At 48.7% G+C, this 15,808-nt stretch overlaps 1 protein-coding gene across 1 annotated transcript; it reads left to right on the forward strand.

The window, feature by feature from the left end:
- Positions 1 to 2,039: 2,039 nt before the first annotated feature.
- LOC142433110 (nucleolin-like) lies at positions 2,040 to 4,315 on the forward strand. Its single transcript, XM_075538242.1, is given in 3 exon segments — positions 2,040 to 2,166; positions 2,169 to 3,908; positions 3,911 to 4,315. Coding segments are annotated over 3 exon segments (2,088 nt in total). The 5' UTR covers positions 2,040 to 2,105; the 3' UTR covers positions 4,198 to 4,315.
- Positions 4,316 to 15,808: the final 11,493 nt, after the last annotated feature.

Below are 15,808 nucleotides of genomic sequence, written 5' to 3' on the forward strand. Positions count from 1 at the left end.
ACTGATGCGGTTCTCTGATTCCTCCAATCGATTCTCAAGGAACATGCTTCTACTATTGTTTTTCATTATTTCCTCCCTAAGCTCCTGTATTTCCCTTTGGTGTATGGCTTTTATCTCCTCTATCGTTTCATCCTTTTTCTGTATTGTTTCCCTCATATCCTGCATGACTCCAAGCAGCATTCTGAGAGTTTCTTTGTATGGCATCTCAATGTCTGCTTCTTCTATGTGTGTTGCTATGTTCATGACATCTTCTGCCTTTGTCTTTTGTTTCTCCTGTTTTTTCGTTGAGGTCGTTGGGGGTGATGGCTGTTTGCGTTGAGTTGTTTTTGAGGGACCAGGTGCCATTTTCTAGTCTCTCTCTGGAAGACTTATAGGAATGCTTCTTCGAACTGCCTACAGCTGATTTTGCTACGGGATTAACCTACCACTTTATCTTCCTGTGGCTTCCCTATCAGGGGAGTGCCCCAGATGGCAGGTCCACTGCCTGCCCCAGTGTTGCAGAGGCTGGGCTGAAGTTCCTGCTATTGGTTTGAGTATTGATAAGTGTTGGCTGAGCTGCCTTATGTCCCCAGGTACACAGGCAGGAACTCCCTGGTGAGAAGTCCAAGGAGTATCCCCTGGAGAGCAAACAGGCCTTACCCTAGCCTTGGACTATTTATGCAGAATGGAGCTCACCTAGCTGGGTGTGGCCATGGCACAAATGCCCTAGGGCAATGGGAGTGCCCCGTAAGTCCGCAATGGAGTGTGAGAGAGCAGGTTAGTAATAAAAGGGGGAGAAAAATTAAAAAGTTGGACCACACTGTGCAGAGGTATAGGGAAGTGAGGGAAGCAAAAGCAACTATGTAGCTGAGTCCCACTGCCAGCCTGCACACCTGCAAGGGCTTACTCCCTGCCCCAAGCCCCAGCGGCAGTCTGCAGCTGAGCCCCAAGGAGAGTCGCAAGAAAGCTGCTGAGCAGCCCCCAGAGAAGTGGGGGGACAGAGAGCAGATATGTTAACAGACGCTGCAGTGTAGCTGAACCTTGATCCCTGCCTGTGGAGCTGTGGGGGTTTGGGTTTAGTCCCTGCTCAGACCACGCGGGCGCGGCAAGCTGGCGGTGCCTTGAAAAAGCCCCTGCGCAGCCCTCCCAGGCTGTGTGGGAATAGAGAGCAGAGATGCAAACAGAAGCAACAATGTAGCTGAACCCCGATCCCTGCCAGTGGAGCCGCAAGGGTCCTGTCCCTGTTCTGAGGTAGGTAGGGGAAAACTGGCTGTGCTGAGACCACGCCCTGCTACAGGCTGCAAATAGTCCCGGATTGGGCAGTTCCGGCAGCTGGGCTAGGGTCGAGCCCCAGCCGGCTTCCACTGAGGTAAGCCAAAAGCCCCCAGCCCCTCAAAACCCCGTGGATCTGTGCCTACTTATCTTTATGATGCGCCTCCTGTGATCCAGTGGCGTTGAATTTCCCTCTGAGCAACTCTCCTGGGCTGGATTCTGCGGAGTCCCTCTGGTCTGTGTCACTCCATCGCCATCTTCGGTTGTGTTGCTTACTTTTATTATTTATTTTAAAACCATTTTATTTTTATTTTTAAGGTGGTAATAGTTCACATTTTATAATATGGGTGACATATATTTGATCTTTTGTTTTAAACTACAGGGATTCTGCTTAATTAACATTCAAAGTCTAGTGTTATGTGCTTAATTAGCTTCCCAAAGTTGTCATCTCAGAAATTGATAACCTAACACACTGTGATTGAGCCAAGTTTGACCTATAGTGATCCTATGAAACAGAGCAGAACTGCTCCTGTGTGTTTCTGTGCCTGTAACCTTTTTTTAAAAATCATTTTATTGGGGGCTCATACAAATCTTATCATAATCCATACATACATCCATTTCATCAAGCACATTTGTGCATTCATTGCCCTCGTCACTCTAAAAACATTTGCTCTCCACTGGAGCCCTTGGTATCAGCTCCTCATTTTCCCCCTCCCTCCCCGCTCTCCCCTCCCTTGTGAACCCTTGATAATTTATAAATCATTTTTATTTTGACTGTGGCCGCCATTGACGTCGCTTGAGTTCCTACAGGCTCATCTGCGCCACTCGCATTGCCTTCGTCCCAAGCCGCCATCATGGTGAAGCTCGCCAAGGCCCATAAAAATCAAGGTGATCCCAAGAAGATGGCACCTCCTCCCAAGAAGATGACAGTGAGGATAAGGACATGTCAGACAATGATGAAGAAGAAAACAGTGGAGAAGAGGAGGTTATCATTCCTCAGAAAAAAGGCAAGAAGAACGCCACAGTGCCATCAAAGACGATGATGGCTTCTCCAACAAAAAAGGAGGTAGTTGCTACTGCAGCCAAGAAAGCAGCGCTCACTCCTGGCAAGAAGGTGGCCGCCACACCAGCCAAGAAGACAGCAGCACCAGCCAAAGCAGTCGTGACACCTGGCAAGAAGGGCGCCACCCCCGGCAAAGCCATAGTGGCCACCTCTGGGAAGAAGGGAGCTGTCCCACCAGCAAAGGGAGTGAAGAACGGCAAGAATGCCAAGAAGGAAGAGAGGTAGGCGGAGGAGGAGGAGGAGGATGACAGTGAAGACGACGACGATAAAGAAGAAGAGTTTGAGTCAGCCGTGATGAAGTCAGCTGTTGCCCCTGCCTCTGAGGATGAGGAGGAGGAAGATGATGAGGATGATGAAGAAGATGATGACGACGAGGAGGATGATGACTCAGAGGAAGAGGCTGTGGAAGTCGCACCAGCCAAAGGCAAGAAAGCACCGGCCAAGGCAGTCCCTGTAAAAGCCAAGAGTGTGGCGGAGGAGGAGGAGGACGATGGCGATGAGGATGAAGAGGATGAGGAGGAAGAGGATGACGAGGAGGATGAGGATGAGGAGGAAGACGATGAGGAAGAAGAAGAAGAACCTGTCAAAGAAGTGTCTGGGAAACGGAAGGAGATGGCCAAGCAGAAATCTGCCCCTGAAGCCAAGAAACAGAAGGTGGAAGCCGTAGACCCAAGTACAGCCTTCAACCTCTTCATTGGAAATCTGAACTGCACTAAATCTGCTCCTGAATTAAAAACTGGTCTCAGTGACCTTTTTGCTGAGAACGATCTTACTGTGATGGATGTTAGAATTGGTACGACTAGGAAGTTTGACTATGTGAATTTTGCATCTGCTGATGACCTGGAGAAAGCTTTGGAACTCACTGGCTTAAAAGTTTTTGGCAATGAGATTAAACTAGAGAGACCAAAGGGAAAGGACCATAAGAAAGATCGAGATGCCAGGGCACTGGTGGCCAAAAATTTGGCTTACCGAGTCACTCAGGATGAATTAAAGGAGGTCTTTGAAGATGCTGTGGAGCTCAGATTAGTCAGCAAAGACGGGAAGAGTCAAGGGATTGCATAGCTCGAGTTTAAGACAGAAGCTGATGCTGAGAACACCCTTGAGGAGGAGCAGGGGACGGAGATCGACGGGCGGTCCATATCGCTGTACTACACTGGGGAGAAGGGCCAAAACCAGGACCACCGAGGTGAATCAAAAACCCTTGTTTTAAGCAACCTGTCCTACAACACAACAGAAGAGACACTGCAGGAGGTTTTTGAGAAGGCAACTGCTATCAAGGTGCCCCAGAACCAGAATGGCAAATTGAAAGGGTATGCATTCATAGAGTTTGCTTCATTTGAAGATGCCAAAGAGGCTTTAAGTTCTTGTAACAAAAGAGAAATCGAGGGCAGAGCAATCCAGTTGGAGTTGCAAGGAGCCAGGGGATCCCCGAATGCCCGGAGCCAGCCTTCTAAGACCCTGTTTGTCAAAGGGCTGTCTGAAGAAACCACCGAGGAGACCTTGAAGGAATCATTTGATGGATCTGTTCGGGCCAGGATAGTCACTCACCGGGAAACGGGCTCCTCCAAAGGGTTTGGCTTCGTGGATTTCAACAGTGAGAGGATGCTAAAGCAGCCAAGGAGGCCATGGAGGATGGCGAGATTGATGGCAACAAAGTGACCTTGGATTGGGCCAAGCCCAAGGGTGAAGGTGGCTTCGGGGGACGAGGTGGCGGCAGAGGAGGGTTTGGAGGCCGAGGAGGCCATGGCAGAGGAGGCGGCCACGGTGGATTCGGTGGCAGAGGCCGGGGAGGCTTTGGAGGGTGAGGTGACTTCCGGGGAGGCAGAGGAGGAGGAGGAGGAGGAGACCATAAGCCACAAGGAAAGAAGACGAAGTTTGAGTAACTCTTCCATCCCTGTCTTTCCTGCTTCTGTTTGAAATACAGGACTCTGGGTTTTACTGTTACCGGATCGTGACAGAGCCTTTGGTGGACATTCCGAGTAGAGCGCGCCCTGTGGAGACGACGTTCAGCCAATGTATAAATCTGTGTTTTTCTACAAAAAAAATCATTATTATTTTGTCATGCCTTACACAGTCTGACGTCTCCCTCCCTTCACCCACTCTTCTGTTGTCCGTCCCCCAGGGAAAAGGTTATATGTAGATTCTTAATCTCGGTTCCCCCCTTTCTACTCCACCTTCCCTCCACCTTCCGGTATCCCCACTCTCAGCACTGGTCCCAAAGGGATCATCTGTCCTGGATTCCCTGTGTTTCTAGTTCCTATCTGTACCAGTGTACATCCTCTGGTCTCACCAGATTTTTAAGGTAGAATTGGGATCATGATAGTAGGGGGGAGGAAGCATTTAAGAATTAGAGGAAAGTTGTATGTTTCATCATTGCTACACTGCACCCTGACTGGTTTGTCTTCTCCCCGAGACCCTTCTTTAAGGGAGTGTCCCATTACCTACAGATGGGCTTTGGGTCCCCAATCTGCGCTCCCCTCATTTACAATGATATGATTTTTTTGTTCGTTGCCGCCTGATACCTGATCTCATCGACACCTCGTGATCACACAGGCTGGTGTGCTTCTTCCATGTGGGCTTTGTTGCTTCTGAGCTAGATGGCCACTTGTTTACCTTCAAGCCTTAAAGACCCCAGACGCTATATCTTTTGATACTCAGGCACCATCTTCTTTCTTCACCACAGTTTCTTATACACCTGCTTTGTCTTCAGTGATCATGTCTAGAAGGTGTGCATCATGGAATGCCTATTTAACAGAACAAAATGTTCTTGCATTAAATCATTTAATTGGAGGCTCATATAACTCTTATCATAATCCATACATGCATTCATTGTGTCAAGCACATTTGTACATTTGTTGTCCTCATCATTCTCAAAACATTTGGTTTCTACTTGAGTCCTTGGTATCAGCTCCTCATTTTATCCCCTCCCTCCACACTCCCCCCTCCCTTATAAGTCCTTGATAATTTATAAATTATTATTATTGTGTCATGTCTTACACTGTCCAGCATCTCCCTTTACCCACTTTTTTGTTGTCCATCCCCCAGTGAAGGGGTTATATGTAGATCTTTGTGATCGGTTTCCCCTTTCTACCCAACCTTCCCTCCACCCTCCCGATATCGCCACAATTGAGACATTATTTTCTTGGTGCAATATTGTGAAATTTTTCAACTTGGCTCTTCTAAACATAGTACCATGTTTACTTTTGTATAAGCCTAGTCTTTCAGCACATTTTAATGCAGTTTTTGTGGTAAAATTTGGGAGCCTCGTCTGATATTTAGGTTGGCTTATACTTGAGCATTTATGGTATCTGTAATTCACAAAACAACCTTTTCCCCAATGGGTCTGGATAAGAGAAGAAGGTAGGTGAAGACACTGATAGGATTCAATTGTGAGTGCTTGTTAACAGGATTCATTGTGCTTGAATTGTTCCTGACTATAAAGTGAGCCATCTCAGAAGCAATGAGTTGGAGTTTGGCTACCAGCAACAGCCATGAGTCAAACAAATCCTCTGGATCTGAGAACCCTGTGCAGTGAACAAGGAGACAGCTTTGACACCAGAGGAGTGACAGAGGAGGAGCAGGAGGACCACGAGTCAGCATGAGACAGAAGAGTTAACTTCCCGGCCACAGAGCAAGTAAACGCTGAGTGCTTTAGGGCAAGAGGTTAGATTGTGGAGTAAGGTGCCTCTGGGCCCTTAATTGGGGGATCTGGGTTTGCTGACCCACAGAATTGGAGAGGGAGCTGAAATTGAGTGTCTTCTGGGTGAGGTTGTTTAGGCACTTAATTTGGGGAGTTGAGTTTATTGGCCCGAAAAGCTAGAGCTGAATGCCTTGGATTGAGGCTTTGAGCAGAGTGGTATATGTGTTGAGCACGTTTTAGCATCCCAAAAAGAACTTTGTAACATGACCTGACTGAAAAATTTTATTCTGAGCATTGCTCACCTGAAATGTAGCCTGTTAATTTCCATCAGTAAACCCCACTCATGAGTATTGTCTGTGGGTTCTGCATGGCCAAAGAGTTGCATTTACCTCAGAAACAAATCTCAGAAAGCTCTAGGGCAGGGGTTCTAAACCTGTGGTCACGACCCCCTTGGCGTTTGAAGGACCATTTCACAAGGGTTGCCCAATTCATAACAGTAATAATTTTATGGTTGCGTTGGGGAGGTCATCACAAAATGAGGAACTGTATTAAAGGTTCGTGGCATTAGGAAGGTTGAGAAGCACTGCCATGATACATGACAAGAAGTCTTGTCATCCTTGCCTCTAAGGAGCAGTGGGTCTGTCCTCCTTCCCAGACCCATCTATTTGTTCTTCCGGAAGTGCACAGTCCTTTCCAAATTCCTCACCAGCAGCGTCATTCAAATGCACCCATTCTACGTTGGTCTTCTGTTTTCCATTTCTAAGTTTCACATGCATCTGCGGTGACGGAACCTACCACGGCTGAGGCCAGGTGCGCCTTAGTCCTCAAAGTTAACATCCATGCTTTTCAACACTTTAAGGTGGTCTCGTGCATCAGATTTACCCACTACGATTTGTCGTCCAGTCTCTCGACTGCTGTGTCCATGGGCGTTGTCTGTGGATCCCTTGACCACTTCAACACCCCCCTCCCCTTCATCATGAGGTGACCTACTGGTCCAGTCGTGAGGAATTTGGTTTTCCTGACACGGAGTTGTAATCCGTACTGAAGGATGCACTCCTTGCTCTTCATCAGCAAGTGTTTAAGGTTCTCCTCACTTTCAGCAAGCCAGTTGGGTCACCTGCCTATCACGTGCAATCAGTCAGTCCTCCTCGAGTCCTGATGCCGCAGGCCGTTGTTCTCTGTCCTCCAGCAGCTTCTAACTCATAACAGTCTCCTGAAGAATAAGACATAGCCACAGCTAGGAGGTTAACCTTGTGTTAGTCTGGGTACATTAGAGAAACAAATCCACAGAAACTTATATGTATAAGAGAGAGTTTTACATAAAGGGTAAGTGCTCATCAAGAAAACATCCCAACCCAGTGCTGCCCAAGCCCACAAGTCCAACATTAGCCCCTATGTACGACACCAATCCACAAAGTCCTCCTCCTCACAAAACACATGCAGTGACGCTGGCTGCAGGAGGAAAGCTGAATCAGTGAGGGTGTAAGCATCTCAGCACTGGCAGGGGTCTCCAGCACCCAGGGCTGCATCGGGGCAGGTCCATGTGGCTTCTCCTCGGGGACGACTCGCAGGCAGTGAGCCTTGTCAGCTGAAGCAGGCAACTGGCTAAGGCAGCTGCACCCTGGTCCGACTATCAGACAGCAAGAGACCCAAGAACTCAAACCATGTATTCCTCCGCCCTTCAATTAACCCCACATGTGTTTATTGACCAGGTTGGCACAATCAACTTGGACTATCTCAAACCTAGATAGCGGATATGCTGCAGCTAGACCTATGCCGCTACCATGGTCATTCAGAAAGTATTGCTAACAAGGACTTGAGCCCTTGGTGAAACAGCTATAGCAGAGGGGGAGCCTGTTGTTTTTCCGCATGATGAGGCAGTATGTTGCAATCATTGGAACAAAGCCCCCGGGGTTGGGGAACTAGGAATGACTGACTCTAAAATGGGACATTCCAGAATTAGCCTTGAGGAGCAAACAAGACTTGTCTGTAGCTGGTGGCTCCTCCCGCGGTGTCTCAAGGTCACGCTTGCGGCTTCAATAAGCAGCGCCGTGCGATAACGCGCGGAGCCTTCCTGAAACGAACTTTCGTGGTTCCTCTTCACCGATTGAGCTACCTCTGTCCCTGACAAGGGAACGTGTAGGCACGACTGTTAGATTTTGCAAAGTCTAGAGAAACTCTGTGTTTCGTCAGACACTGGAAACGGGCGACACTCCAGGAGTGCCGAGACTCTGCCCGCTTCCCACGGGTGTATGCATCAGGGACTTGGCTTTGTGTTGCCTGGCCATGCCCCAGCCTGGGTCCAGGTGAGAACCAGATCCTCTACCTGTGGTCATCCTCTAATATGCACACTTCTGAAGATGGTGCTTCCATCTCTCCGAGCCTTCCTCACGGAACGCTGAGCTCTTCTGCTGATACCCCTGCAAACCGACTGGCTGGGCGCCCTCCAGGGCCTGAACTTCTCCTCCTGCTCAGCATTGCCCGAGATTGTGGGAGCAAAAGGAAGCCTTAAAGGGCCAGCTATCGGGGTGGCAGGGTGGAGGGAGTAAGACTGCCTCAGGACATTCTCACAGGACAGTCCTCGCTGCCCTTAAATATCAGCAGATGTGTTGTGATAGGAAAACAAGACAAAAGGAAATACCCCCAGAGCAACGCCCCGACATTTGTCGCCCCAGTGCACTTGGCAAGTTTCTTAAGATTCTCTAGCGGAAGCCTCTATGCTCCTGCTGTGTCCTTTGAGTCAGTCCATCTGGATTAATCTTTAGAACGTCGACAGCACACAGATACACGATGGAGAAACGAATAAATACACCACTCGCGAAACCTTCAGAGTCGATCTACCTGTCTTGGCTTGAACTGGTTCAGCAGATCCCCGTGGAAGCCACTGTTTTGAGTGGCACGTTTTGTCAGGCATGCTAATTGAGACCAAAAGGAGGCCTGGTGGTGAAGCAGTTACGCCCGCATTGGGCTGCCAATTGAAATGCCGGCAGTTCGAGGCCACCCATCGCTCCTCGGGAGAAAGACGAGGCTTTCTACTCCCGAAACGCGTTACAGTCTGGGAAACTCACCAGGGCAGTTCCACCCTGTCCTGTAGGGTCCCTAGGAGCTGGAATGCAATCACTGCTGCTGAGGTTGTTTGTTTGTTTGCATTTAGAAGGAGCCTAAGACCAGTGTGCTAGTGAGAGAGTGTGTCTGCAACCAGCCACTGGTGACGCAGTCACATTGACACTCATGTGGTCTGGAAGAAACCCTTGCCTGTAGGAACTGGAACCCTAATAGCAATGCCCTTTGACTCCCCCCTGCATGTGTGTGGATGTGCACCAAGAACATGTTCTTTATGTAATGGATACACGAGAGGGTGTGGAAGAGTGGAATGAAGAGATCATGCATTTTCCCCAAGAACCTTGGGAAGCTCTTACACACACACGCACACACACACACATATTTATTTTCACTTTGTAAGTTCCTTTCGTGTGTGTCTTGATGGGTGTCTGTGTGTGCTCGAGAGTGCATAAGTATTTGGAGTGGGGAGGGTTTTGAAATACCAGATCCTATTTTCTTTTTCTTTTTTAAAAAATCATTTTATTGGGGACTCCTACAGCTCTTATCACAATCCATCCCTCCATTGTGTCAAGCACTTTTGTACATATGCTGCCATCATAATTTTCTAAACCATTTCTTTCTACTCGAGACCTTGGTATCAGCTCCTCATTTTCCCCCTCTGTCCCTCCCCCCCATTGAGCCCTTGATAATTTATAAATGTTTTTTTTTCATGTCTCACACAGATCGATGTCTCCCTTCACCCACTCTTCTGTTGTCCGGCCCCCTGGGAAGGGGTTATATGTTGGATCTTTGAGATGGGTTCCCACCTCTCCCCCCCTCCACCTTCCCCTTCCTCTTCTGGTATCGCTGCTCTCATTATGGGTCCTGAAGGGTTTATCTGTCCTGGATCCCCTGTGTTTCCAGCTCTGATCTGTACCTGTATACATTCTCTGGTCTAGCTGGATTGGTAAGGTACAATTGGGGTCATGATAGTTGGTGGGGGGGGCAGGAAGGGAGGAAACATTAAAGAATCAAAAGAAAAATGTATGCTTCATCAGTGCTATACTGCACCCTGACTGCCTCGTCTCTTCCTTGTGAACCTTCTGTGAGGGGATGTTCAGTTGTCTACAGATGGGCTTTGGGTCTCCACTCTGTACTCCCACTCATTTGCATTGACACGATTTTTGTTGTTGTTGTTGTTTTGGGTCTTTGATGTCTGCTACCTGATCCCATTGACACCTCATGATCACACGGGCTGGTGTGCTTCTTTCATGTTTGCTTCTCAGCTAGATGGCTGCCAGTTAAATTTCAAGCCTTTAAGACCCCAGATGCTATATCTTTTGATAGCCGGGCACCATCAGCTTCCTTCATCACATGTGCTTATGCACCCATTTTATCTTCAGTGTCCGTGCTGGGAAGCTGAGCATCACAGAATGCCAGGTTACTGGAACAAAGTGTTCTTGCATTGAGGGAGAGCTCAAGTGGAGGCCCAGTGTCCATCTGCTACCTTAGTACTAAACCTACAAGTATGTGTACGTAGATCTGTTTCCCTATTGTTATATAAAAATATATTTACATATGTCCATGCCTGTATTCAGAGCCCTATAAGTGCCCATTTGCCTCCTAGTTCTTTCCTCCACTTCTTTTTACTTTTCTCTTGTCTGCCTTCGTTCAGATTTCAGTAATTCCTCTCGGTTACATGGCCCTTGATGAAGAGTTCTCAGGCACCCTATGCACTCCTCGCCACCGATTTTCGATCATTTGTTGTTCCCTTGTCCCTGGGTTTGTTAGCACCCACTTCCTTCCGTCTCCCGTGTCCTCCCCCCGCCCCTGGAACCATCGGTCCCGTTGTTTTCTCCTCCAGATTTTTTATCCCGCCTATCTTATCTAGATAGACCTGCAGAGACAATAATAAGCGCAAAAACAAGGCAGAGCAAAACAAAACAACAACAAGAAAAACCCAAGGCCAAAAGAGAAGGAAATCCTACAAATAGTTTCAGGTCTGTTTATTGACCTTTAGGAGTGTTTTCCGGTTGAGTCTCATGGGGTGCCATGCCCTGGCCCCAAAGCCTATTTTTGGCATTCCCCGGGGATTTTATTGCTTTGCTCCCCTTGCTGGTCTGTTATGGGCCCTTAGCATTCTGCCCCAGTGGAGTGGGATCCATTGATCCTGTTGTCAACAAGCCTGGATGGAGAGAACATGAGCGCCAGGGAAAAGGAACTTTCAGGAGATAGGCAAAACTGCCCTCAGGAAGAAAAGCGTTCTCAGGAGATGCCAGGGAAGTGGCCTCTTTAGCCAGCTCTCCTAGGTCATGAGCAGCTCCATGGAAAGCATGAAGACAAAGTGGTGTCTTTCATCCTGCTCTTCCAGAAGTGTTGCAGGAAAGCTCTGCATTATAAAAGAAACAGACCCACATGTACATTGATTTCTGCAAGCACCAAAGACTAGACAACCTGGAGTCGCTCCTCACTGAGAAACACCAAGGAACGTGGAGTAACTGGTGCCAGTGATTGCTCAAACCATTCCCGCCAGGAAAGCCACTGGAGTGGGGGGTGGGGGGTGGAGGGAGGATGCGAAGGAGCCCCTGCTCAGGCTACAGAAAGTGACCTGTTGCTTTCAACGCTTCCTTGGGCAAGGGATGAGCAGAGGCTCCAGCTCCATGGCCACGCGGGTCCACTGCTGAAGCACTTCTAGGAGCCCTCCCTCCCACCCACTGCTCTCAGCGCCCCCCCCCCACCCAGGCTTCCGTTCTGCTCTTTACTCATCCACAACTACTGAGCACTGCTTCTATATCACAGGGTCCCTTTAGGGCACTGTGGGGCTGGCAGTTCAAAGCCACCAGCCAGCTGCCACCAGACAGAAGGATGGGGTGTGGGAGCCTGGAAAGTTTTATCCACTCAGAGCCCCGATGCAGGAGTGTTAAGCGTTGGAATGGTATCCGTGGCGGTGAGTTTGGTTTGGTCTTCTATCGCAATCAGGGGCTGTGGTATCGTTTGTTGAATACAAAGTTCAAGGGTAGACTCCCCGCACCCCAGGAATCCGCAGTGCTGGGCCAGGGTTCCCAACCGGGGTAGCACGGCAGAATCGCTTCAGAGGGTTATGCAACCATGCACACGTCCGCCCTCCTCGGGGACCTCAAGATTACAATTTCAACCTGGAGGGAAAGAGTCTGCAATTCTTTCTGTCTCAAATTCTGAGGCTGAAAGCCAGAAGGGAATTCAGAGCATTGGAGATTGCCTTGTAGAAATGCGAAGGGAAAAGTATTTCCTCCAGATCGGTTGGTCCCACCATTTTGGAGAAAGAACAGAAGAGAGACCTGCGTCACTCCCAAGAGGCATGTGACTGCATGTAGCAGCACCAAGGAGAGACGTGGATCTATTGCATAGACATTGCAAAGGTGGAATCCTTTGGACTTGTTATGACTCATAGCTGCGCCATGTGCAATGGAACAAGACGGAACTCACGAGGGCAGCGGAGGGAGATGAAGGGGGTCAAGGATGATCCCTAAGCTATGGACTGGGTCAACTGGGCATTGAGCTGGGCATTGAGCCTATTCGAAAAGGAAAGCGGTTGGGGGGCAAGGTCATGAATGCACTCGTGGGTCTATGTGAGTTGGAAGTGCCCTCTGTTAGACACAGGTTCTCTAGAGCAGCGGTTCTCAACCTGTGGGTCACAACCCCTTTGGGGGGGTGGTCGTCGAACAACGACCCATTCACAGGGTTCTAACGATTCAGGACAGTAGAACAATGATAATGATAAAATAGCAACGAAAATAATTGTACGGTTTGGGGTCACCACCACATGAGGAAATGTATGAAAGAGTCGCGGCACGAGGAAGGTTGAGAACCACTGCTCTAGAGAAACAAAACCAGGACACTGATGGTTTTCAGTATATGAAGAGGATAGACAGATACAGCATGGAGGAATGCAAACAGCTAATTAGTACACACAGCTGCACAGAGGACTCCGTTCAACTCACTTCCACGGAACAGTGAATATACTGGAAGTCCTTGAACTCACGAGGGCAGCTGGGTCCAAGGTCAAGGAAGCAGACAGCCGAGTCTTCCATAGGGCAGTGCAGGCAGTCCGGCCACAGGCAGGAAACAGCAGGGCGGGTCACCAACAGTCAGCAAGACAACAGGGCCCGACAGCCCCAAGCTCAAGCGATGTACCCACCAGCAGCGTGGCAAAGCAGGTCTCGAAAGAACCTCAAGCTCTAGCGACACGATCCACGGGTTGGCTGTTCCACAGGTAGCATAGCTCACAAGTTGAGGCAGAGAACTAGCAGCCCCACGCTGGTCGGATCAGCAGGGTGCAAGAGAGAGGGTGGGGTGGGTGGGCCTTGAAGAGCCATTTATCTCTTTGGCCCCCGATCAAACTGTGACCTTATCAATCCCCCATGTTCCTGTTGGCCGGGTTGGCACAATAACCCTGCCTATCACATGCACACAGACCATCCAGGTGATGTGCCATCTACTATTCATGGGTCTGGGGTTTCACTCTTACCATGTTAAAGTTACGGCATCATTCCTAACCCAATTTTAAGAATTTTAGGAAGAAAGCTTACTAACAGGTTTACACATTCCCTTCCAGAGTGCGCAGGAATATCTGTTTTCTGGGTCTCAGGAGAGGACCACCCTTGATGGTAGATGTACATGATCTTGAGCGCCACCCTGTGACTTTTTTCCCCGCCTTCAGCACTTATTTCCATGGGCCCAGGTCAGGAACACGCTGAAAGTGATTGCGTTTGACCACCGTGCTCCAGGGTAGGAAGGCACGGATAGGGCCTTCGCATGTTCTCACATGGAGAGTACGTTGGGGCTCGGCTGCAGTGGTTTGAGCCCACCAGGCATTCTGTGGAAGAAAGATGGGACGCCATCGCCTTCCATTAAGGTTACAGCCTCAGAGACCTTAGGGGACCCAGAGCATCTTCACAAGATAGAATGAACTCAACCGCAGGGTTTTTCTTTAGTTTTTAAAGAATCCTAGAACCGAAAAGTTTCATGAAGGCAGCCATCTGACTTGGAGCAATCAAGGCTCTTTCCACTGCTGGACCTCGCCTCTGGTATTGGGTAGTTAACCAGTTGCCAGCAGTCGACGCTGATCACGTGTGTTGCAGAGTGCAGCTGTGCTCCCCAGGTGTTGTTTCCTTCTTTGTGTCTGGCTGGCTGGCAGTTGATTGGAAATGACTGTGAGGGTTTGGAAGCAGATTACCCAAATATCCGTCCAAGAGGCCACTGAGGGGATTCAAACGGCCAGCCTTTCAGTTAATAGTTAAACAGTGAACTGGTTTTTGCCCCCAGGGACCGCGAAACTACAGTCCTTCTCTGAGGTTAAGTATTTATGGGACGCTTACTCCATGATCAGATTCTTCCTCTAGAAATTGTGTGGGAACTCCTTGTTGCTATGTGAGTTTAAAAAGGGAAAGTTATTTCCATTTCTGGAACTATTGCACACTAGGCTACCTGAAACCCCTTTGGGGGGCTTGGGGACAGTCCGGGGTGTGTGGGAGAAACCAGTAGAAAATGTGGGAACAATGTAATAAATTTCCCTATCTGTACCTCATGTGATCAGCCTGAGGTAAAGAAAGGGTCACACTGGGGTGTCAATAAACTAAATTACAGAGAGCAGCCATGGGTGGACGAGGGTCACACAGACAATGAGAGGGTGGACTAGATCAGAACTGGATCATTCCCTTGGAGAGGTCAGGAGAGAGTTCACCACTTTTGGGATCCTGATGAGAAGAGACGAAATGCTTCCCTGTAACTCAAGGTTTATTGTCATGAGCGACTAGTGTTAGAAGTGACATTCCATGTGTACTCCAGGAGGCCCCATGGGGACAAACACACAGACACACACACTATACACACCACACACACACACACACACACACACACACACACACACATTAAAAACAAAACAAAAAAGCCTACGAGGCCAGTGCTAGGGCCTGCATCTCCTGGCAGAAGTAACCACATCAGTGTGCTGGAGAAACACATGATCAATCCCGACCTCACAAAAGACGCACACAGAGAGCGCTGCTGGAGAAGCTCTAACCTTGAAGCCCCGAGTAATAACACACATAAGGAGAAGGAAAAGAAAGAAAGAAAGAAAGAAAGAAAGAAAGAAAGAAAGAAACCACCCAAATCTCCAATGTGGAGTCAGCAAACAAAGGACAAACAGGATTAGACTGGGCAGACCTGCAAGGGGCAGGAAAGGGTGGGGCACAGCAAAGAAAATGAAGACACCGCACACACACAAAGATAAACATACGAGGGAAAAGAGAGATCCTGTGCGGGAAGGGGGATATCAGAAAGCAGAGACTGGTTTTAAGAAGAAAGAAAGACAAAAGAACATCTAGAAGTGAAACACAGTATTTCCCTTGGCATTACAGATCGCCTCAGATTTGTCTGGTTCAGCAAACTGGAGGCCCCCCAAATCAGAACCGAACCCACTGCCATCACGTGGCTGCTGACTTACAGTGACCAAATGTAGGGTTTCCAAGATGGCCCATCTCGATGGGAGCAAACATTTCATCTCCTGCCCTCAGAGCAGATGGTGAATGTGAACCACTGACCATGCAGCTAGCAGTTCAATACTGAAGTAGAACCCAGCAGATTATTCAGGAGGGACTAAGGAGAGAGAGAACCTATAAGAACAGTTAAGAGATATGGAAAAGATGGTAAAGGTGCTGAAACATCGAATAGTAGTGACAGAATCAGAGCATAAAGAGTATGGCAATCAACTAACATACCAAGAGATACTGACTGAAGATTTTCCAAGACCAGATAGAAGGCAGGATTCCTCGCTT

The sequence above is a fragment of the Tenrec ecaudatus genome, chromosome X (assembly GCF_050624435.1).
Source record: "Tenrec ecaudatus isolate mTenEca1 chromosome X, mTenEca1.hap1, whole genome shotgun sequence".
Taxonomy (NCBI): Eukaryota; Metazoa; Chordata; class Mammalia; order Afrosoricida; family Tenrecidae; genus Tenrec; species Tenrec ecaudatus.